General features: G+C 38.7%; 2 protein-coding genes across 2 annotated transcripts; both read right to left on the bottom strand.

Moving 5' to 3' along the window:
- Window positions 1–3,788: 3,788 nt before the first annotated feature.
- Window positions 3,789–5,865, bottom strand: LOC115991040 (ankyrin repeat-containing protein NPR4-like). The gene is made up of 2 exons (XM_031114793.1): window positions 5,727–5,865; window positions 3,789–4,697 (listed from the first exon to the last, which is right to left on the bottom strand). Exons 1-2 carry the CDS (start codon window positions 5,859–5,861, stop codon window positions 3,789–3,791), a joined length of 1,044 nt encoding a protein of 347 aa, XP_030970653.1. The 5' UTR covers window positions 5,862–5,865.
- A 93-nt stretch (window positions 5,866–5,958) lies between these two features.
- LOC115991038 lies at window positions 5,959–19,520 on the bottom strand. Its single transcript, XM_031114792.1, has 5 exons — window positions 19,034–19,520; window positions 18,420–18,569; window positions 17,534–17,656; window positions 6,826–6,870; window positions 5,959–6,236 (listed from the first exon to the last, which is right to left on the bottom strand). Exons 1-5 carry the CDS (start codon window positions 19,518–19,520, stop codon window positions 5,959–5,961), a joined length of 1,083 nt encoding a protein of 360 aa, XP_030970652.1.
- Between the last annotated feature and the right edge of the window lie 3,691 nt (window positions 19,521–23,211).

Below are 23,211 nucleotides of genomic sequence, written 5' to 3'. Positions count from 1 at the left end.
GCTAGGTCTTGAGGGGTTAGAAGATCATGAGTTTGTCAACTACAAGGATAGGATACTGTCTATTGAAACTGTAGAACAGAGGATAGGTGGACAGAAAGAAAGGAAATGCCTAAATACCATAGCTTTTCCAGTGGACATGAGGTGTCTCACTATTATCATGATGTTTAACCTATATCCCATAAGGAAGTTGACTACAATTAACAATGCGAGAGCAATTTTTCTGATGGAGCTCAAGGAAAAGACATTCATTGATATCAGTTCCCACATATTTGATACTATTGTGGATGAGACTAGAACTACTTCCAGGCCAAAACTAATCTTCCCTAGTCTACTCATAAGGATTTTCAGAAAGAAGGGTGTTGCAATCCCTCGAGACATTAGTCCCATGTCTACACCTTCAGCAATTAACAAACAAACCTTCAAAAGGATAAGTGTTTGTCTTCCAGGTGAAGAAGATGAAGGTGATAAAGGAGAGTGTATCCCAATGGAGACTGAGGCAGAGGCAGAGGCAGTAGGTCAGGCTTTAACTTCAACACCCAAAAGAAGTGGGAAGAAGATTAGAGTATCAGCTTCTTCAGATATACCTCCAGATGCATTTCAGGTCATTCTGGAAAGACTTGATGGAATCAAAGAGGTTCAGACCGTGCAGTCTGAGAGGATAACAGCCATGCAGGACTAGCTTGATGTTCTCTCAGCAAAATTTGACTGCTTCACCACACATCATGGGCAGTGACCCTTTGGCCATTCCGATCAAAAAGGGGGAGAAGTTTTTCTTTTGAAGAAGCTCTTGAGGGGGAGTACTATGTTGAGGGGAAGCAATCAGAAACAGTGTCTATCTTGTTAATTATGTTTATGTTTTGGATTAAAGTTGTCTCTATGGTTTTGAAACTTTGTTGGTTATGGTTTATGTTTAGTTAAAACTCATATCTCTTGGATGGTTTTGAAACTTGGTTTACTTTATATATATATATATATATATATATATTGTTGATGTTATCCATTATATAATTTGGTTTGTGCCCATGTTGCTTTTGTAAGCTTTTAGGGTTTATATTATTTATCTGTAGGCTTTATGATCTGTACCATGCTTTATACAGCCTTTTATACTTTGTTAAATCAGTACTTTTAACTAAATGTCATGCATTTTCTTGTTAAGTACTGTCACTTTTGTGCCCTTATAGGATTGTTCCTAGATGCATATACTTAGTGTCTTGTACATTGGTTGAGTGTTGGGCATGCAAGTGACTTGCATTGAGCTTGTTAGCTTGTTTGTTCAAGTGTTCATTCCAAGTGTGAATAAGCATTGTGGTCATTACCTTGTACTGATTGCTTGGTTGATCAAGCTATGGTTTGTTTCTTAACTCCATCTTTGCTTGATCACATATTGCCTGTTTCATATGCATTTCATGTCTTTCTGCATATAATAGTCATGGTGTATTGTTGTGTTTCAGGAGTTTCATGTTCATATGATTCAAGAGCTTCACAGTTTCTAGAGTTAGATGTGAGTGAGTTTTGTTCAACTGTTCCCAACTCACATGTTAACTCTGGAGTATGTTTTAGGGTTTTGTCACGAAATAGCCAAAGGGGGAGATTGTAAGGTTGAGTTTAATCAACCATCTTATTGGCTTTATTCCATACCAAATTTGCTTGTATTTCAGCATTTAGTAACCCTGTATTTAGCTGGAATTGTTGTAAGGGTAGTGAATGAGATAAAGTGTTGAAATGCTCAAGAGTGTGCAAGAAAATAGAGACACACGACTGGATCTAATGGGTGACTCACGACTTCAAGCCGCCAGAAGCAGCACACATGCCAAGCATGCTAGAAGTTGAAGCGTCATGCTAGCTGGAGCACTATAGTACAAAATAGGACAACTGGCCGTTCTGTTATCTCATGGCTAGATCTCGCAACTCAGTCAAGCCGCAAGCCCAAGCCCAAGCCAGCCCTATTTTGAAAATCCTGACTCTTCAAATTCCATTCTCACCCCAGTATAAATACCCCTTATGCCCACAAAAGAAAGAGAGCTTCCAGAGAGAATTTTGAGAGAGAAACCCTAGAGTAAAACAAGATTGATTCATCTACAATCTTCACATAAGAGACTCTTCAAATTCCTCAACTCTCTTCCTCTCCATTGTTAAACCCTTGAGAGGTCTTTTTACCAAAACATTTTCTCACCATATCAATTAATGTGAAATGACTGTTTGGTGTTCTGGGAAGCAGTTAGGAAGGAACCAATCTGCATTGGTTGATGCTATGGTCAAGTAGCAGAATCCGGGAAGTTATAAAAGAAATAAGTTTGACAGAACCTCGTTGGAGCAAAAAGCTTGGAGGGCTTAGGTACACTGAGTAGATTAGGCTTGAAGGGTCTATTGCTGTTCATGTATCCCAACTACATTTTCTAGTGGACTACTTACCGCTTGGAGAGCGGCAGAGAGGTTTTACGCTGAGGGCTTCGGTTTCCTCTTCCGATAACACATCGTATGTTGTCCTTGTGTTTGAATCATCCTTCCCTTTATCTTTGCCTTTTATTTTCTGCTGTAGATGTGATTTTTAATTGGCTTAGACTGATTTCTAATTCTGTTTATAGGTTATGTTCATTTTCCGCATATTAGTTGTTTGTCATAAAGTTTGAATTGGTTATTTTGTATTTGGGGATCTAAACGTTCAAAGATGTTTTATACACTATTTGAACTTTCATGTCCAATGAAAGTTATCGCTGGACATGTCAAGATTCGAACACATGTCCAAAAGTAGATACGTGTCTGCAATCCAACGTGTCCAATGATAACTTTCACTAGACACAAGCCGCATCCATTTTCATTTAACATTTTGTGACTAATTAGTGTCTGTTTGGAAACAATTTATTTAGCTGAAACTGAAAACATTTTGCTGAAAATATTGTAGATAAAACTAAAATGTAGCTGAAATAGTAAATTGAGACTCATAAATAGTACTAAAAAGTGCAATAGGACCTATGAATAGTAGCAAAAATAAGCTAAATAGTAAAAAAAGTTAGTTTTTTAAGCCAATGCCAAACACACACTAAATCATGTATTGACAAACAATTTGAAACTTAACAACAACAATAAAAGGTTTACTCCCAAATAAAATAACTCCAAAAGAAATTTTCTTTTATTAAAAACTTACTTTTTGAACTCATTAACCAAAACTTACCAATTAAGAGGGGAAAAACTAAAAAGAACTAGTAGTGTTATTGGTTACAAGATGGATAGTTTGTTATTATTAACAACTATTTTTTGAAACCCAACGATTAGTTTTTCTATTCATTTTTTGCAAGGACAGCTCTTATTTTTGGAGGGGCCAACTATTAATTTTAAGGTCTATTATTTAAAAAGAATTGTAAAATATATATACATTAGTAGGAAGTTTTTTTAAAAATTTTGGGATGGCCATTACTACAAGAAAAAAGCTCTATTGCAAAAAAATTTATGTTGCAATAAAGTCTATAGCAATAAATTATCGGAACAAAATTTTTGTTGCAATAGCATTTCATTGCAATAAATAAGTTATCGCAACAAACAATTCCGATGCAACACTTTATTGCAATAAATTGATTTGTTGCAATAAGATATGATATAAGTTATTGCAATAAAAAATATTGTTGCAATAAATTATATTTATGATCATTTTTAATGTTAACATGTTTAACGATATAAACAATAACAATATATTGTTGCCCCAAAAGCAAGGAAATTATCGTTTTTAATGTTAACCTGTTTAATGAAATTAGATTCTTTATAAACTTATATAAGTGTAGCTCCGCCCCTATTCAGAGGTTCTTGTAAATAGAGCCCGTAGTAGTGTTCTTAAATCGACTTGGGAGGAAACAGCTAGGAAGAACGCTCCTAATCACTTTCCAAGAGAACCTCACTGTACTCATAAACGCAACATACAAAGGGAACTGCAACAATGCGAAAACAGAGACTGGAAGAAATGCTGCAGTATAAATAAGCGTAGTAGTCCACCGTTTCTTCAAATGAATGATGAGTATAATTGTTGCCGCAAAAGCAAGCATGGTCACTGCCACTGAGAAGAAGAGGAAGGTGAAGCCGAGTGTAAGTTTTTGAGGAAGAGAGTGACGAAAATCTTGGAGCTCAAATGGTGAAGTGAGGATAGAAAGGAACATGACTACAGAAGTCAAAGAGCTTGCGAGGGAGAGAACATCCATGACAGTGAAAACCAAGAAGAAAGGATCGTGTAGTAGAATGGGAACCCCAGTGTCCTGATTGGAACCTCCAGGGACAGTGTAAGCAGCTGCAAAGGCAACAGTGGCAATGAGAACAGCAACAGCAGAGCAAGCCTCAGAGGTTCGTTTTAGCCATTCTTGTGCCTCCTTTAAAAGTGCTGCATGGCTTTGTTCGAATAACTCTTGAGCGGTTTGAGCAGTTTGAGAGGCTTCAGTGATTTGAGAGGTCCGTTTCAGTAATTCTTGTACTTCCTTCAAAATTCTTGCATGCATTTCTTGAAATTGTTTATCTTGAGCAGTTTGAGGGATTAGAGGCGATAATTCAGAGATTTCATGGATTGGAGGAATATTTTGAGAGGCTTCAGTGGGTTGAGCGACATGATGGATTTCAGCAGCTTGAGCTTCAAGATCAAATTGATGGGTTTGAGCGGTCTTTTGCTTAATCTGGCAACGGTGCATCTCGTAATGGGAGGGTATTATCTTCTGAACACGCTGCAAAAAATAAATAAATAAATAAAGATATGTATAAGATTGATACACATAAATCAAACAATGTATGAGATTATTTATTCCTTCAATCTCTCAAAGTGAAGCACCTTTATTATTGAGCTACAAAACTATTAGCGCATAGCACCAATTACTTTCATTATCAAGGAAGTTTTGTAAGCTTTTAATATATATTAAGTTTGCAATAATGACATGCATTGGTCAAGGTGAATACACTAGATCATACATAACAAAAAATTATTAAGTACTTAGTCTAGTAAAGTGGTATTCCTTCCTCCTACATAAATAATAAATTCTAACATAAATTTAAATAGTAAAACTCGCTATTATGTGATAGGAAAGAGTGCCACATTATTATGGTCTCAAAAAAACTGAACTAAGAAACGTATCATACCTAAAATAGTGGAGTTCTAGTAGGTGCTACAAAACATTCTAGGTTTAATTAAGTTTGTATTTTAAATTTAAATTGAGGATTCTATTACAAGTAGCACTTGGAAAATGTAATTGGGCTCATAAACTTTCAATTTTCACAAATAAGCTCCGAGACATGAATCTATAACAATTTAGACCTTGTGTTAATATTTATTAATAATTAGTATAATGGATTTAACTATGTGATATGTATGGGCAAAGAGCAGTAATAACATTTTAAAATTATTGATGATGGGACAAAGTCTTTGTACACATTGCTTGACATTATAATTCTGAACTTGAAGAAATAAACCGAATTTGATGATCGATCTAGTATTCTTGGAAGTCTTTCGCACATTTATAATCAAATCAAATATGGGAATAGTTACATTGATACCAAGTATCAAAATACCAAGTACCATGGACCATATTAGATTCACCGAACCAAATGTTAGAAAATAAAATGACGGCATTGTAGAATAAATTAGATCACCATGATATTGTTTAGCAAAAAAAAAAAAAAAGATCACCATGATATTAATTTTGAAATAATGAAAATTATATATGGGTAAGTACCATAAACAAGAAGGGCATACGGCATACCTCAAACCATAGGAGCTCTTCTTGTAATTGGAGAACAGGACCAGGCACGGTACCACCGGTGTAATACTCCATGACTCCAACATGGTGCAAGATGGTGTACCCATCCTCATCAATCCGTCGAACTAACCTGGCCATTGGTATTTCCATCTTCCTTACAATGCGAAAGATTTCCAATTGACGATGGCTAATGGCTACATGCAGTATGTTCCAGCCCTTATCGGGAGTTACGTGATCAACCGCCTGGGGATACACTCTTAAGTATCTCCTTAACAATTTCTACTATTCCTGTGCTTGTTGCTATAAGCAACGGGGTAAGAGTAGTCCCTTCGAGATTTTCAGATTTTTCCGGCTTCGGGGGTGCTATGTCACCCATTGGATTGGTCTTCCCAGTGTCTTCTTTTTGACTACTTAGTTTCCAAGAATGATCTTCTGCTATTAGCAACTTGGCGAGTTTGAAAGCTGATTCATGCTTTCTCTTTTCTTTATAAATTCCTTCCATCATTGGCCAAACTGTGAAAGTCCATGATGTGAGTCAGATACTCATTTAAAGAGAGTATAAGGATTTGATCTGATTTGATTTGAATGGGAGAGATTCCATTTCAATGGGGAGATTTATTTTTTCATGAAAGTTAAAAGATTAATAAAATATCCGGTCATTTAAAATTAATTATTTTTTTATACCAAATAAAATATCCGAAGTTCAAATTTTGCCTACATAAAAAATTAAATGATCATGAAACGAACTCTTAAAATTATATCATATTTGTATTTAATAAATAAATAAATTGTCATATTTTATGGAGTGGAATTAAATTTTATAGATGTAACAGATTTTTTTTTTTTTCTTTGAGAACCATGATTTAACAGAACCTACCCCTCTAAATTCATCATGACAAAGTAAATCTCACCACAAAATAGGCTCTATATTTTAAATTCATGGAAAAGTAAATCTTATCATAAAAAATTAAAAAAAAAAAAACTCTCTTAAATTAATTATTAATATTATTATTTTGACAATTATTCTCTTCATTTTAAAGCAAATGGAGATGATTTTTTCCCCAAATATGTGAGAGAGAGAGAGAGAGAGAGAGAATTGTACCTTGACAAAGATATTTCCAAATTGATATGTTTATCTTTCTTACCACTGCCAAATAAACCCCTTATCAAACTTTAGTTAGATGAATATATATGTACATACACTAGAAAATGTATGATAGTGGAAATTTTAAATCTTGACAACAATAAAATGAATCAACTACTTTTATTTCGTTTAGAACAATGAATGTGTGCCTTCCCCCACCCCCACCCCACTCCACATAAATAGTGATTTTTACTATAAATTTAATTAGTATGACTCACTATTATGTGAAAGAGAAGCATATATTTACTTTGCTCTTGAAATACTAAATAATTACACTAAGAAGGTTAGATTCTAGTGTCTTTCCAATTATTAATTAGGGATGGTAATTTTGCTTCTCCCCCCTCCAACTCGCCTTGACTTACCCCATCCCATGTGAATTTGGACCAAGGTAGGGATAAATTTAGGCTACCTTGCCCCGCATATATTTACAAAAATAACTATGTATTATTAATATTTCACAAAATACCATAGGGTTTGTTTTATTATGAAGTATTTAAATGCTTGGATATAAAAAAAAAAAAAAAAAAATTTATTTTTATTGTGATTTTTTCTTATGAAATATTTTAGATTATATTATTGAGTCTTTAATAAAAACTAGTTTGATTTGACGTGATCAATTTAATTTTAGTTTCAAGTATGATTTATATTATTGCAACAAGTTTGTTGTTATTTTTGTTGTAACGGGTTTTCTAAAATCTGAAATAAATAAAAATAAAAAACAATTGTAACAAGTTTAGGGTGGGACAGGACTAATTCACAAGGGGTGAGGTTCAGGGGCAGGGCAGCTACCTTGCGAAATGAGGATGAAATTTAAAAGGGTGGGGAGGATTGGAAGGCCAGCTATTTCCTTATTGTTTAAACCCATATATATATATATATATATATATATGAAGGGGCAAAATTTAGTATGATGGACTTTCACCACATTGGGCCTGACAGATCCAAGCCCATAGGCCGGCAACAGTTGAGCCCAGGGCCTAGAGTGATTCCAGATTCTTGTTGCACACGTAGAGTCTCCAAGGAAATCAGAAACCTAGCGCAAAGAGCATTCCAGAAGATACGTACGTTAATGGAAAATCCACTCTACAAGGAAATGTCTTGTCCATCACGTTTGGAATTACTCAAGAGGATTCCTATAAAGAAAAGACTTCTACATCAAAGAGGAGAGGTCAGCCTACTACTATAAAAGCCCCAATACCCTCACAAATCAAGGTACGCATGATTTACCCTCTCTAGCACTCTAGAGTTTAGAACAATTCTAACTTGACCGTCGGAGGGTATTTGGCCGACACCACACCGGTGCCCTCGGCGAGATCACTTCTTTCTTCTTGCAGGTTGTTAGTTTGAGTGAGCGTGGATCGTGTAGCTCACTGGTGATTTTACGGCATCATTAGTTGGCGCCGTTTGTGGGAAACGCAAAGAGTTTAGCCAGACTATCGCCTCCGGGACATAAGAGTCGCATGGTACTCACTCGCTTGATGGCTACCACTAACAACGTTCAAGAAGACGAGCCACCAAGATCTACTTCATTAGAGAGACAGGTCCAGACTCTCATGGCAGCAGTAGAACGACTCACAAAGCAGAACCAGGATCTGGAGGAGCAGCTACGCCAAAGGGATGCAGGACCTAACCCTCAGGAGGAAAACCAAGAAGGTAACAGTGCCGAACAGAGGAACCAAGAGAGGCCAGAGGGCAGCAACGCCCCAAGCCGACCAGAGCGGCAAAACATAAGCCTTCCATCTCTCATGGATTTTGCCCCTCCGCCTGTTATCGCAGAGATGCAGGCGATGAAGGAGTAGATGGAGGTCATGATGAATGCCCTCAAGGGACGAGTATCCACTGATCTCGACCACCTAGTGAACAGAACCGACTCACCATTCACCATGTCCGTCAACTCATTCCCCCTGCCATCAAAGTTCCAGATGCCCCAGATCAAAAGCTACGACGGGGTCAAGGACCCCCTCGATCATCTAGAGACTTTCAAGACCTTGATGCACCTTCAAGGGGTACCAGACGAGATTATGTGTAGGGCATTCCCGACCACGTTGAAGGGCCCTGCGAGGGTTTGGTTCAGTAGGTTGACACCAAGCTCCATCAATACTTTCAAGGAGTTGAGCGCCTAGTTCACCTCGCACTTCATAGGCGGACATCGGTACAAAAGGTCCACCGCATGCTTAATAAGCATCAAGCAGCGAGAAGATGAAACACTGCGGGCCTACATAACTCGTTTCAACAAAGAAGCCCTTTCAATTGACGAAGCTGACGATAAGATACTCGTAGCTGCATTTACGAGCGGGCTACGGAAGGGTAGGTTCTTGTTTTCTTTATACAAGAATGACCCAAAGACCATGACGGATGTGCTCTATAGAGCTACCAAATACATGAATGCAGAAGATGCATTGCTAACCCGCGAGGAAAAGCCTAAGAAGAGGGAGAGGAAGGAGGACACGTGACAAGATAGGGGGCGAAAGGTTGCTAGAATCAGGGATCAATAAGATGAAAAGCGCCCTAGACCCCCCACTAGAAAGTTCACTAATTTCACCCCATTAACCGCCCCAATTGATCAAGTATTGATGCAAATCAAAGATGAAAGAGCATTGACGTTTCTTGGTAAATTAAAGGGAGATCCCAACAAAAGGCCAAGGGACAAGTATTGTCGCTTTCACCGAGACCACGGGCACAACACAGCCAACTGCTACGACCTGAAACAGCAGATTAAGGCCCTTATCAGGTAAGGGAAAGCTACAGAGGTTCGTTAGCAGGGAAAGAACCGATATGCCGGAGGAACAGGCCCCACGAAGGGAGAACGAGCGCCCTAGACCACCTATAGGGGACATAAGAATGATCGTAGGGGGCACAACCGCAGCCGGATCTTCCAAGAAAGCCCGCAAAACCTACCTCAGGATGGTCCATAACGTCCAACTCACAGGATCCGTACCTAAGATGCCGCGAATCGATAACCCCATCATAGGATTTCCAGAGGATGATGCCCGGAGACTTCACCATCCTCATGACGACGCACTTGTGGTCAGCTTGCAAATAGGGGATTATAATATGCATTGGGTCCTTGTCGACAACGGCAGCTCAACAGACATCCTGTACTATCCAGCATTCCAGCAAATGAGAATTGACAAGGAACGGTTGACCCCAATGAATGCCCCACTCGTGGGATTTGGGAGAACGAAGGTGTTCCCCTTGGGTGCAATAACACTAGCTGTGACGGTGGGTGACTATCCTTAGCAGATCATAAAGGAAGTAACGTTTCTCGTAGTTGACTGCTCGTCTACCTACAATGCCATCCTCGGGCGACCCACTCTCAACTCCTGGAAGGTGCTAACTTCAACTTACCACCTGATGATCAAATTCCCGACGGAATATAGGGTGGGAGAACTGCGGGGAAATCAAATAGCAGCGTAGGAATGCTATATTGTCATGTTAGAAATGGAGGATCAACAGCAAACGATGTATATCGGAAAGTAGCAAGCATTAGCAGAGCCAGTTGAAGAGCTAGAAGAAGTAAGACTTGACGACACGCAACCTGAACGGACGACTAAAATTGGCACTCTAGCCAATTGGCCAGTGCGCCAAACGATCACGACTTTCCTCAGAAATAACCAAGACGTCTTCACCTGGAGTCATGAAAACATGCCAGGAATCGACCCCTCAATCATGGTCCACAAGTTAAATGTGTCACCCTCATTCCCTCCAATCTGGCAAAAGAAACGAGTCTTCGCCCAGGAGTGGGACAAGGCCATAGCCGAGGAGGTTCGAAAGTTACTGGAAGCAGGTTTCATTCGGGAAGTATACTATCCCGACTGGTTGGCAAACGTCATTATGGTTAAAAAGGCCAATGGAAACTGGAGGATGTGCGTGGATTTCACAGACCTCAACAAGGCTTGCCCCAAAGACAGCTACCCACTCCCACGGATAGATACCCTGGTGGATTCAATTGCAAGACACCTGCTCCTAAGCTTTATGGACGCTTTCTTCAGCTACAACCAAATCAGGATGGATGAATCTGATCAAGAGAAGTCCTCCTTCGTCACAAGCCAGGGATTATTCTGCTAAAAGGTGATGCCTTTTGGACTCAAAAATGCTGGGGCAACATACCAAAGGCTAATGAACAAGATGTTTGCACATCATATTGGCAGGAACATACAGGTTTATGTTGACGACATGTTGGTAAAAAGCCTGCATGAAGTTAATCACCTAGACGACCTCAGGGAAACATTCGATACGCTCCGATTGTTCAACATGAAGCTGAATCCAAACAAGTGCGCATTCGGAGTGACAGCTAGAAAATTCTTGGGTTTCATGGTGTCCCAAAGAGGAATAGAGGTCAACCAGAGAAGGTGCGGGCCATAATGGAGTTGGAACCACCAAGGATGGTTAAGGAGGTCCAATGTTTAAATGGAAATATCGCAGCTCTAAACAGGTTTGTCTTAAGGGCGACGGACCGGTGTTTACCATTCTTCCGCACTCTAAGGAAATCATTTGAGTGGACGAATGAATGCTAGACGGCATTTAATGACTTGAAGGCGTATCTCTCGTCTCCACTGTTGCTCAGTCCGTCCACGCCAGGCGAAGAACTCTACCTATATTTAGCCATTTCACAAGCCGTAGTATGCGCAGCTTTGGTGAGAGAGGAGGACAGATCCCAGAACCCCGTCTACTTTACCAGCCGAGCACTCCGAGGAGCAGAAGAGAGGTACCCTCAGATGGAGAAGTTGGCTTTCGCGTTGGTAATAACCGCGTGAAGACTTAAGCCATACTTCCAAGCGCATACAATTGTTGTCTTAACGGACAAGCCACTGAGAAAAGCCATGAGTAGCCCAGACGCAGCAGGAAGAATGGTTTTGTTGGCAATAGAGCTGAGCGAATTTGACATCCAATACTGCCCCACAGACGGCCATAAAAGGGCAAGTAGTAGCTGATTTCATCGTCGAGTTCACTCTCGGGGAAGGCCAGGTGGAGGAAGAGAAAGAACAATGGAGTATCTATACAGATGGATCCTTAAATAGACGAGCTGGAGGAGCCGGGGTAGTGATCCAAACTCCGCAGGGGGACAAGATACAATGTATGATTCGACTGGATTTCCCCACAACCAACAACGGGCAGAGTGTGAAGCCTTGGTGGCAGGGCTAGACCTTGTAAAGGCCGTGGGAGCAGAAAACATAGTTGTCCACTACGATTCACAAGTGGTGACGAGTCAGATCAATGGCGACTACGAGTGCAAGAATGATAGAATGAAAAGGTATTTAGAAGAAGTGAAATACCGAATCAGCGACCTCGAAGTCGAATTCATTCAGATCCCAAGGGAAGAGAACAAATGGGCCGACCACCTAGCAAAAGCTGCGTCAGCCGAATTCATGCTGGTTCCCGAACAGGTATTATCATTCGTTCAAATCTCCTCACTTATCGATGACGGAACAAATATGCAGGTGGTAAACTCTGAATACAACTGGACCACGCCATTGGTCTCCTACCTAAAGACTAGGGTGTTACCAGACGAGAAGGGAGCCGCAAGAAAGCTGAAGGTCCAGGCATCACGGTTCGTGCTAATAAAGGATGTTTTATATAAAAGATGTTTCTCTCGACCGTACCTGAGGTGTTTGTGCCAAGAGGAAGCAGATTACGTGATAAGAGAAGTACACGAGGGTATTTGCGGAAACCACTCGAGCGCACGATCACTTGTACACAAGTTGATCCGAGTTGGATACTACTGGCCTACAATGATGAAGGATGTGCAAGCCTATGTCCAGTCCTGCGACAAATGCCAGAGGTTCAGCAATTTCATCAGGCGACCGTCCGAAGAACTGACACCTATGACGGCACCCTAGTTGTTCGCATAATGGGGACTTGATATTATGGGCCCATTCCCGATGGCATAGACTACTTCACTAAGTGGGTCGAGGCGGAAGCCTTAGCCACCATCACGGAGAAAAACATCTGAAGTTTTATCTGGAGAAATATCATATGCAGGTACGGGATACCCAGAGTACTGGTCTCTGACAACGGTAAGCAATTCAACAACAGCGCGTTCAAAGACTTCTGCTCGGAGCTAGGGATCAAGAATCACTACTCGTCACCCGTACACCCACAGGTGAACGGGCAAGTAGAAGTCACGAACCGATCCTTGCTCAAGATAATCAAGACCCATCTCGAGGGGGCAAAGGGTATCTGGCCGAACGAACTACCAAGCATCTTTTGGGCATACCAAACCACAGCAAGAACACTCACTGGAGAAACACCATTTCGACTTGCATATGGAACCGAAACTGTCATTCCCACAGAAGTGGGGCTCACGAGCTACCAGGTGGAGAGCTACGACGAAGACAAGAACAAAGAGGCTATACGCCTCTAGCTTGACCTTTTGGACGAAGTCAGGGCGGCAGCAGAGCAAAGGTTGGCGCGTTATCAGAATCTCATGGCAAAACACTACAACAACAAAGTAAGGCATAGGGACTTCCAGGTCGGGGATCTTGTACTACGGAGAGTAATGGGTGCCGCTAGAGATCTTTCACAAGGAAAACTCGGCCCCAACTAGGAAGGATCCTACAGGATCGCATCATGGCAAAAGAAGGAGACCTACCACCTCGAGACAATGGACGGACAAAAGCTGCAATACCCTTGGAACACGAAGCATCTACGGAAATACTACCAGTAGAGAGAATAGCAATACTCACCGTTCTCTGAAGTAACTGAAGGTTGACGGTTGTATAGTCGACGGGTATGGATGTACAACAGATGCTCTGACAAGGTTGACGGTGGCGCTTTGATAATGTGTTTTGGTTGTAAAATGTAGAAATGAGGATGGAGAAGTGTTATATATATACCTGAAGTACACGGAAGATGAAGCGACGCTTCAATCCGATAGAAAATCCAATCGAAAAGCGACATGTGGCATGCTCATAAATGCTTGACAACCTGTTATCAAATAGTTGCACTCTGTCTACTCCTAGAGAACCGTCAATTTCAATGATCTTAAGCCGCCGTCCTAAATTTTCTTTGACCGTCAACCCTAAATAATATCAAACCATCACCCTAAGGGTCCATCCATATAAGTCATGACGGACCCATATGTTGAAGGGGGCAGCTGAAGGGGCAAAATTTAGTATGATGGACTTTCACCACATTGGGCCTGACAGATCAAGCCCATGGGCCAGCAACAGTTGAGCCCAGGGCCTAAAGTGATTCCAGATTCTTGTTATGCACGTAGAGTCTCCAAGGAAATCAGAAACCTAGCGCAAAGAGCATTCCGGAAGATATGCGCAACTCTACAAGGAAATGTCCTGTCCATCACGTCTGGGATTACTCAAGAGGATTTCTATAAGGAAAAGACTTCTACATCAAGGAGGAGAGGTCAACCTACTACTATGAAAGCCCCAATACCCTCACAAATCAAGGTACGCATGATTTACCCTCTCTAGCACTCTAGAGTTGAGAACAATTCTAACTTGACCGTCGGAGGGTATTTGGCCGACACCACACCGGTGCCCTCAACAAGATCACTTCTTTCTTCTTACAGGTTGTTAGTTTGAGCGAGCGTGGATTGTGTAGCTCACTAGTGATTTTATGGCATCATCAATATATATATATATATATATTCCGAGAGTTTTGGTTTCTGCTACACCCTTAAAAAGTTTTCAAAATGAAAATGAACAATTTGAAGTTTCGAATGCATGTCAGGTGGTAACGAAAGTAATTGTGTGATATCCAAATTTTTGGGATTACATTGTAAAGGGGGTGTTGTATATAGGATTGTAAACGGTACATTTTTAGACCTATTAAACATAAACAGATTAACCTAGTTATTTAACCAAATGATTAATTTAGGTAAATTATGCAGATCTAGGTTAACACAGATAAATCATATCATTGAACGGCGCGGAAAATAAATAACACAATGATATGATAACCTAGGAAAACCAAACCAGTAAAAAACTTGGGAAGGGTTTAACCTAGCTATCCTCAAGGTAAAGTAGATCCACTATGAAATAATTGAAGTTTACACAATAACGACTTAGACCACTAACATTCTATTGCTACCTCAAGTAGAAAACTTACTACCACGACCACATGACAGCTCCAAGTCCACGGATTAATTCTTTCTCAGATCCACAGCAAGTACAAACACTCCCACTTGTGTATCTTTAACCTCTTAATGCAGCAACTGAACGATCATCAAGCTCTTAACATAAATCTTGATTCTTGATAACCCTAAGTATATGTGAAGGCAAACATCTCTAGATCTCACAAGAGATTCACATACACAACATAAACAACAACTGCAACAACATAAAAACATGGCTAGGGTTTTTCCTTTTATACCTAGGGTAAAACATAAAACCCTACACGTTAAACGGGCTTGGACTAAGTTGGAAAATTCTGCAGAAAAACAATCTACATGAGTTTCGATCGATTGAGTCTAATTTTCGATTGATCAAGTCAAGCAGATTTACATGGTAAATCCAGCAGTACACTCGATTCCAACTTTACACTTAAACATACTTTGAGCAAGTCTAAAACAAGACTAAACGTTTTGATTATGGTTTGCCAACATTACAAATTGAAGTTTTAATACATTTAAACCTAAAGTCTTAGAACCCAACATAAATGAATCAAATTTTTATAATCAACTCGAACTTGGTTCAAGAAAAATGTTATTTTTGTTTGTTTATTTAGCCAAAATAGCTAAGTTCAAGCTTAACTTAAGACTCGAATAATAAATAATCTTGGCTCAAATATAATAATGCATTCATGAACATGTTCAGAAGTATGAGGCCTGATTTGATTATATATAATATTATATGTTTATATGTATACATTTATAAAAAAAAAAAATATTTATATAAACTTAAGATTGAATGAATTGTCTAAGTTTATAAGATTCCAAATTATAATTTAAAACTTATTGATAATGTAAATAGAAAAGATTGTATATAATTTTAACAATACAAATTTGGTGAATCTATTTTTTATATGTTCATAAACAAAAATCATTCTATTTAATTCACTCAAGTAACTTGTGAACAAACTAGAAATTATTTTGTACGAAAATGAACCAAACTTAAATATATATAATCTAATTAATTTGGTGTTGAGTTTGAGCTTGCTGTGTTCAAAATATAAATAAATAAACAATCTTATAATTTTAATATTCCTACGTGTAAATATATACATTGAATCCTACGTTAAGCATATACTAAGTCGATATAAACAATATAATAGATAATAAAAACCTCCAAATGTGACTAGTTTTTTTTTTTTTTTTTTTTGGTACAACATAAATAAAAATAAATCCAAAATGGGGCATTAATTTTTCATTTTCCTGATCAAACCGAAATAAGTTTTTAGTACTGTGTGTGTAATCAAGGTAGTAAAATCATTCTGATATTGTCTGTATCGAAAATATATACTATTTAGGCCATTAAATTGGTATTGGTGCTCTTCTAAAACATAATTGATTAAATATCAAGTTCTACCCATCTATATCAGCTGTACCAAAGATGTTTCGAGTGTTTTGGCTAGTACAATAAAATATATTGTCAATCATGTCATTTGAACTAATATTGGGTTAATGTATTTAGCCTAATATTTGGGCTTATAAAAAACTTAGATTTTAAATTGTATGTTTATAAACATATAAATATATACAAATACTGATAATCTTGAAATGGTACACCAGTATTCAATGTTATCAAAATATTTTGTTCCTCTAACTAAAACAAAACTATAATAACTCAAGAAAAAGCGTTAGCCACATTTACGCTATACCTCAAAAGGACTAGTCACAATTAAAACTCCTTATATTGTTAACAAAGCCCATATCTACCAAGTAAATACCTAATGTGGGACTCATCACACACCCACACACATTACACAATCAATCAAATTGGGGTATCACAATCTACCCCACTTAAATCCCTAACGTCTTCGTTAGGGCCCACTCTGTGAGGTAGTGTCTCTGAGCCCACACGGAATTACCAGGCTGGCTCTGATACCATATATAATGACTTAAGAAAAAGCACTAACCACATATGCGCTATGCCTCAAAAGGACTAGTCACAATTCCTTGTAGTTGTTAATAAAACTCAGATCTACCCAGTAAATACCCAATGTGAGACTCATCACACACCCACACACATCACACAATCAATCAAATTGGGATATCACAAAAACAGTCTCCAGTATGAAATTGACTCCCTTGGCTTAGATATTCAAATTATATAACTTTCTATTGATTTGTATTTTGATATCACATTTTCCTCATATTCTCTCTATACTTAAAAAATTTCAAGACAATCAAATATTAATAATTATTTTATCTATAAAATGTTTAAATATCAAATTTTTTTTATTTCAAAATTATACATGAAACATAAGTTTTATTGGCAGAATATTAAAAACATCTACTTAATATGAAATTTGGCTTGAGTCCTAAAATTAATAAAAATGTGTAAATCCAATAAAAAAATTAGGTTTAATTACTAATTTAGTCCCTAAATTTTTAAATATATCACTTTAGTCCCTAATCTTTGATTATGTCAAAATAGTCTTATCGTCAAATAGTTGATGGAAAAATATGATGCGACTAACATAGCTTAATTTTATAAATTACTTTTCTTATATATTTTTTTGCACAAGAGCTATAGCTTTTGTGTACCTGAAGTTAGTGCATGTACTACCGTGAAGTAGAAGTGCAGACAAATGATGTGCATGGGAGGCAACTCAGGGCCTTTTCGTCGAGGACTATCTTCTTTTACCACAATGTCTTCACTAGGGATGCCTGGATAATAGCCACGGCACCAAAAAGTTTCCAAGAATTAGTCAAAATTAAACTAGGATGAAAATTTTATTTTCTTATTAATAATTTAAAAAAAAAAAAAATTTAGAAGAATAACTTCTAAGACCTTAACAAAGATGTTACCTTACTTTGGTGGCAAAATCTCACATGTGTAGCTCCACTTAATTCAGTTTAAAATTCATTTCATTTCATGCATAACTTACTAATCTCTCTGTGGGTAGGTTTTGTTTTGCTAAAGACCAACTAATCTAGTAATTCCTTATAAAGAAGAGACGAAAATAGTTGAGCATTTAAAGGAATGTTCCATGATAATTGCTTTTAATCATTAGACTAAAAGCCTAAAACACTAATTAATTTTTTGTATAGGTAAAATTTGAACCACATAGTAAAATAATTGCTCTTGATCATTAGGTTGAAAACAAAAACCTTTACTAATTGAACTGACTAGACATCAATACTTTTGTAAGATTCTTGACTTCTCAAATAAATTAAAGGGTAAGTTAAGAAAATTACTAACAAACTTACTAACAATATATATAGTATTGATTTATCAAAACTAGCAGTATTTTGGAACGTTCCAAAAAAGAATAGAAGATTCAATTTTTTTAGATAAATATTTCTTAATACATCGTCTCTCACTCTTTGCACAATTTCCCAACTTGGGACCCAAAACTCACGTAATTAAATCCGACAATGAGCCCAAAAAAGAGAAATAAGCTTATTAGAGTTGGGGGAAGGATCATACAGTAATAGATGAATCTCTTGAGTAATCCATATTTCCTTCCACTTCTGAATGCTGATGAATTGTATGAGAGGAGCTGAAGTCCTTTCATCCGATCTCCATCTTCTTTATTTACTAAGTCTGGATATTTCATGGCTATTTTCAGTGCGAGGTCTGTGTTTGTATTTCAAACAAGGAGAAAGTATTTGTTCAGCATATAAGAAAAGACCATACACAAGACTATTGATTCATTGCTATAGTAGGAAGATATTAAACATTTTGTTTGAATATGCATTGATAGTATATATAATGGTTAAGTAATTGGATTCATCATCTTGTCGCTGTTTAAATTTTTGAGACAAACGATAATTTATCACGATACTTAAGAAAATGATCTTCAATTTAAACTATGTCTCCACTCTCTCTACCTCTTATTAAAAATGTTAAAAATATGATTAATCAAGTCAAATGAATGGAGCCATTGAATAAATATTCAAATATATAGATAACCACGTGAATGGAATAGGAGTACTAAATATGAATAAGTGATTAAATTCATTAGTATTTTTTAATAACTTAAAACTTATAGTATAAGTTGGTAAGTACTCATCAGTGGTCAAAAAAAAAAAAAAACTCACCAAAGAACTCAGAAAGAATTGCCATGTGAAGAATGGTAGATCCAACCTTGTTTGTCCAATGGAGCCAATCAGCCTCGCCTTTTTTACGCACCAACTCAGCTAGGAGCTCGAACATTTCGGTGTGGCCAAAGTGGGCAGCTCTGAAGAGAGGTGTTTCCTCATTTTTATTTTGTATGGACAGCAAATTTGGACCTAATATTAACAAATCCTTGGCAAGGCTTGTCATATTGGCTGCCGCAGCCTCATGGAGAATGGTATCCCCTAGTGCATTTTGCTTAGTCAGTGGTGGATTATGTCTCATCAGGATTTCTCGGGCGATACTCTCTTGTCCCATGTAGATTGCCATGTGGAGAATTGTATCGCCGTAAATCGATAAGGCCTCACCACTAGACTGTCTCAACTCTGCATATTTTTCCATTACTTTGGACTTGTCCCCCTTCATAAGGCTTCTATAGAGCTCAGTAAACTTGCGAGACTCGTCATCCATGAGAGACGCACAGTGAGATCTCAATAGAAAAAGAGATGGGATTTTTGTTTTGTGATGTATAAAAAAGAGAGTTAATAAGTGTGGCTACAAGGACTCCCTCATTGGCGAATATATAGTTCCATGGGACCATAACCCACTGGAGATTTGGACAGCATTGATTCCAGTAATTTACTTTCTTACTTTTAAAAGTATCAAGCAAAGAATTATGCTTATTAAAAGCATTACCTTCTCAAAAAATAAAACTAAAAGTATTGAACAAAGAATTATGTCGTGTTACTTTTGGAATTAAAAGCATTTCCTTCTCAAAATAGAAAATTTTAAAGTATTAAGCAGAGAATTATGTTGTGTTACTTTTGAAAGTATTAGCATAATTCTTTGCTTAATACTTTTGAAAGTAAGAAAGTGGATCATACATTACTGGAACCTCAATGTAGCAATGATCCAATGCTGTCCTAACAGTCTAGTGGGGGTCTTGTGGAATTAGTTAAGGCTGTCCATCTTGACCCATCACTCAACCCACCCACGCAAACTACCCCAAGCAGGACCGAAACCGCCCAACCCGACACTAGCAACGATCAGCAGCTGATTTCCAAGTTCAAAATCCGAAACCAGTGGCAGGTCTTCACATGAAAAACCAAATCCAACCGACCCGACCAACCTCCACCTCTCTCAAACATAGATTCGACAAGATCCAATGAAATCTCAACGACATCCTTTGAGATCCAGCCAAGTCTCGACAAGATCTGTAGAGATCCAGCTAGTTCTCTACAAGATCTGACCAAATCTCGACGAGATCCGTTGAGACTACCAAATCTTGATGAGATCTAATTGAGATTTGGACGGTTCTCACTGCCGTTGCTGCTCCATCAGTTTCGATCGAAATTGACGATGTCCACTTGAAACAAACCCGAATTGAACCGTGGTTTCCCGTGATCGACAGCAGGTCAAACTTCTTGTCACCCGAAGTGGTTGGGTCGGTTCCAAGTTGGGCACAAACCCAACCCAAACTGACATGTGGACAAGACCTAGAATTAGTGGAGCAATGATCCAATGCTATCCAAACTGTCCATTGTGCCTTGGTCCCATAGAGCTATTGCAAGATCAATTAAATGGACACAATTTTATCACAATTTGCTAAGCTGGTTTATTATGACCTTAATTACTATTGACACCACTTTTATAATGCATCAATCACAATAGGTGGCTAAAACTCTGAGCTTCTTGCTTACGTCTGCTAGTGAGATAGAGATCAACACTATTATCTAGGGTTGCATTGTGAACCATTAAGTCTATTTGGCTAAGTGAATTTATTGAAGTCTTGGGAATTCGTTGGGAGCACCTTTGTGTATTTTCTCCCCAAAAAAAAGTGTCATTCATCTAGTAAAGAACTAAGTCCATTAATATCTAACCAAGCACGTTGATCTGGCTTCCACTTTGTTCATGAAATTATTGATATGAAAGTTATTCTTCTTTAGAAGATTGGGATTGTAGATAATCTAGCAGATATGATGACTAAGTTCATTCTTCTACACATATTCAAGTATTGCTTGGACTCGATTGGTGTTTGTAGTTTGAGATAAGCCCATAGAGGTTTTAGTGGAGGAGATGAAGAACTTCATTTGTGAGACTTAATCCAATCAATCAATACCAAAAATGATAATTTAATACCAAAGCATTTGTGGAAAAAGAATAAATCCATCACTATGCTCTCAAAACTTTTAGATTTTAAAACATCCAAGTTGAAATTTGGCTATTAAAAGCAGAAACCTCATACTGGAGAGTGTAAGGTTGTGCCATGTGGCGCATTTCTTGAAGTTCTCTTTATTTAGGCTTCTAAATTAAAAAATTTTGCATTTATATTAAAGTATTAGTTCATTAAATTAACCAATAGAGTAAATGCATATGTTAGTTATCTATAGTAATGCATTAATTACTTATATTAAATGAATTTATATGATTATTTTTATAAACTTTATGTAGGGCGTAAATGATTTATGGGCCAAGCCGAGGAGAATTATGGCCCAAGTTCAACAAAATAGACTTTGGGTACCGCCGAGGGTAGTTCAGTCCTCGGCAGACCCAAAGTTCCCCCTCGTAAAGAAGGGTAAAAATGGTATAAAACTGAAACTCGGAAAAAAGATCTAAAATATCCGGGGAAAGCTGCTGTTATTATCATTTAATGCTCTGAACCTGACAAAGCCGCAGTCTTTAGCTTTTACAACCACCCCCAACGACTTTGAATATGGGCTGATGGGACAAGTATCAATTTTGGAAAGATTGACCCTATACGTGGACGAAGGACAATGAATGCAGGGGAATATAAAAGGAAAAGGGGGTAGCCTAAGAGAGGGGTTGGGAAAAATGGCCAGAAACCAGAGCCTCCCAACCCACCTCCAGGAGAAAGACTCCAGGGGTGAAGGTAAACCGAAACTTGTATGAATACCACGAAAAGCCCACCGCCTGTCAACCAAGGCCTAGCCTTCCAAACCCACGCTCTACAAATGATATTGTTAGGGGCCTTTTCACGCGCGAACCCGACACTGTTACGGTCCGCCACGAAAACGCGTCCTTACAATTGGCGCCGTCTGTGGGGAGGGCTTGTGTGTTGGTATAGGAAGTGGGTCGGTAGAGTTTCTTCGTTATATCTAACCGTTGGTTATAAAATTCTAGTATAAAGTTCCGTTAGGAACTACGTTTCTTGATTAGGGGCTTGGTTGAGAAGCTAACTCCCTTAAGGCCAAGGTCCCCCGTAAAGAGCAAACTAGGCACTTTGTAACGTTAACTGTATGGATAAACTCTAGGGGCTTGGCTGAGGAGCTAACTCCCCTAAGGCCAAGATCCCGCACATGAAAACTAGGTTTTGGACAGAACCAAGGCATTGCATGGTCCTCGGACCCAAGCCTCAGGGGAAACCAACTACCTGGATGTAATGAAAACTAGGTTTTGGACAGAACCAAGGCATTGTATGGTCCTCGGACCCAAGCCTCAGGGGAAACCAACTACCTGGATGTAATGAAAACTAGGTTTTGGACAGAACCAAGGCATTGCATGGTCCTCGACCCAAGCCTCAGGGAAACCAACTACCTGGATGTAATGAAAACTAGGTTTTGGGACAGAAACCAAGGCATTGCATGGTCACCCAAGCCTCAGGGGAAAAGGCTACCCAAGGCATGGGTCCTCGGACCCAAGCCTCAGGGGAAACCAACTACCTGGATAATGAACTAGGTTTGGACAGAACCAAGGCATTGCATGGTCCTCGGACCCAAGCCTCAGGGGAAACCAACTACCTGGATGTGGAAAACTAGGTTTTGGACAGAACCAAGGCATTGCATGGTCCTCGGACCCAAGCCTCAGGGGAAAACCAACTACCTGGATGTGGAAAACTAGGTTTTGGCAGAACCAAGGCATTGCATGGTCCTCGGACCCAAGCCTCAGGGAAACCAACTACCTGGATGTAATGAAAACTAGGTTTTGGACAGAACCAAGGCATTGCATGGTCCTCGGACCAAGCCTTCAGGGGAAACCAACTACCTGGATGTAATGAAAACTAGGTTTTGGACAGAACCAAGGCATTGCATGGTCCTCGGACCCAAGCCTCAGGGGAAACCAACTACCTGGATGTAATGAAAACTAGGTTTTGGACAGAACCAAGGCATTGTATGGTCCTCGGACCCAAGCCTCAGGGGAAACC

The sequence above is a fragment of the Quercus lobata genome, chromosome 5 (genome assembly GCF_001633185.2).
Source record: "Quercus lobata isolate SW786 chromosome 5, ValleyOak3.0 Primary Assembly, whole genome shotgun sequence".
Lineage (NCBI taxonomy): Eukaryota > Viridiplantae > Streptophyta > Magnoliopsida > Fagales > Fagaceae > Quercus > Quercus lobata.
This window is presented reverse-complemented; position numbering and strand designations above follow the sequence as displayed.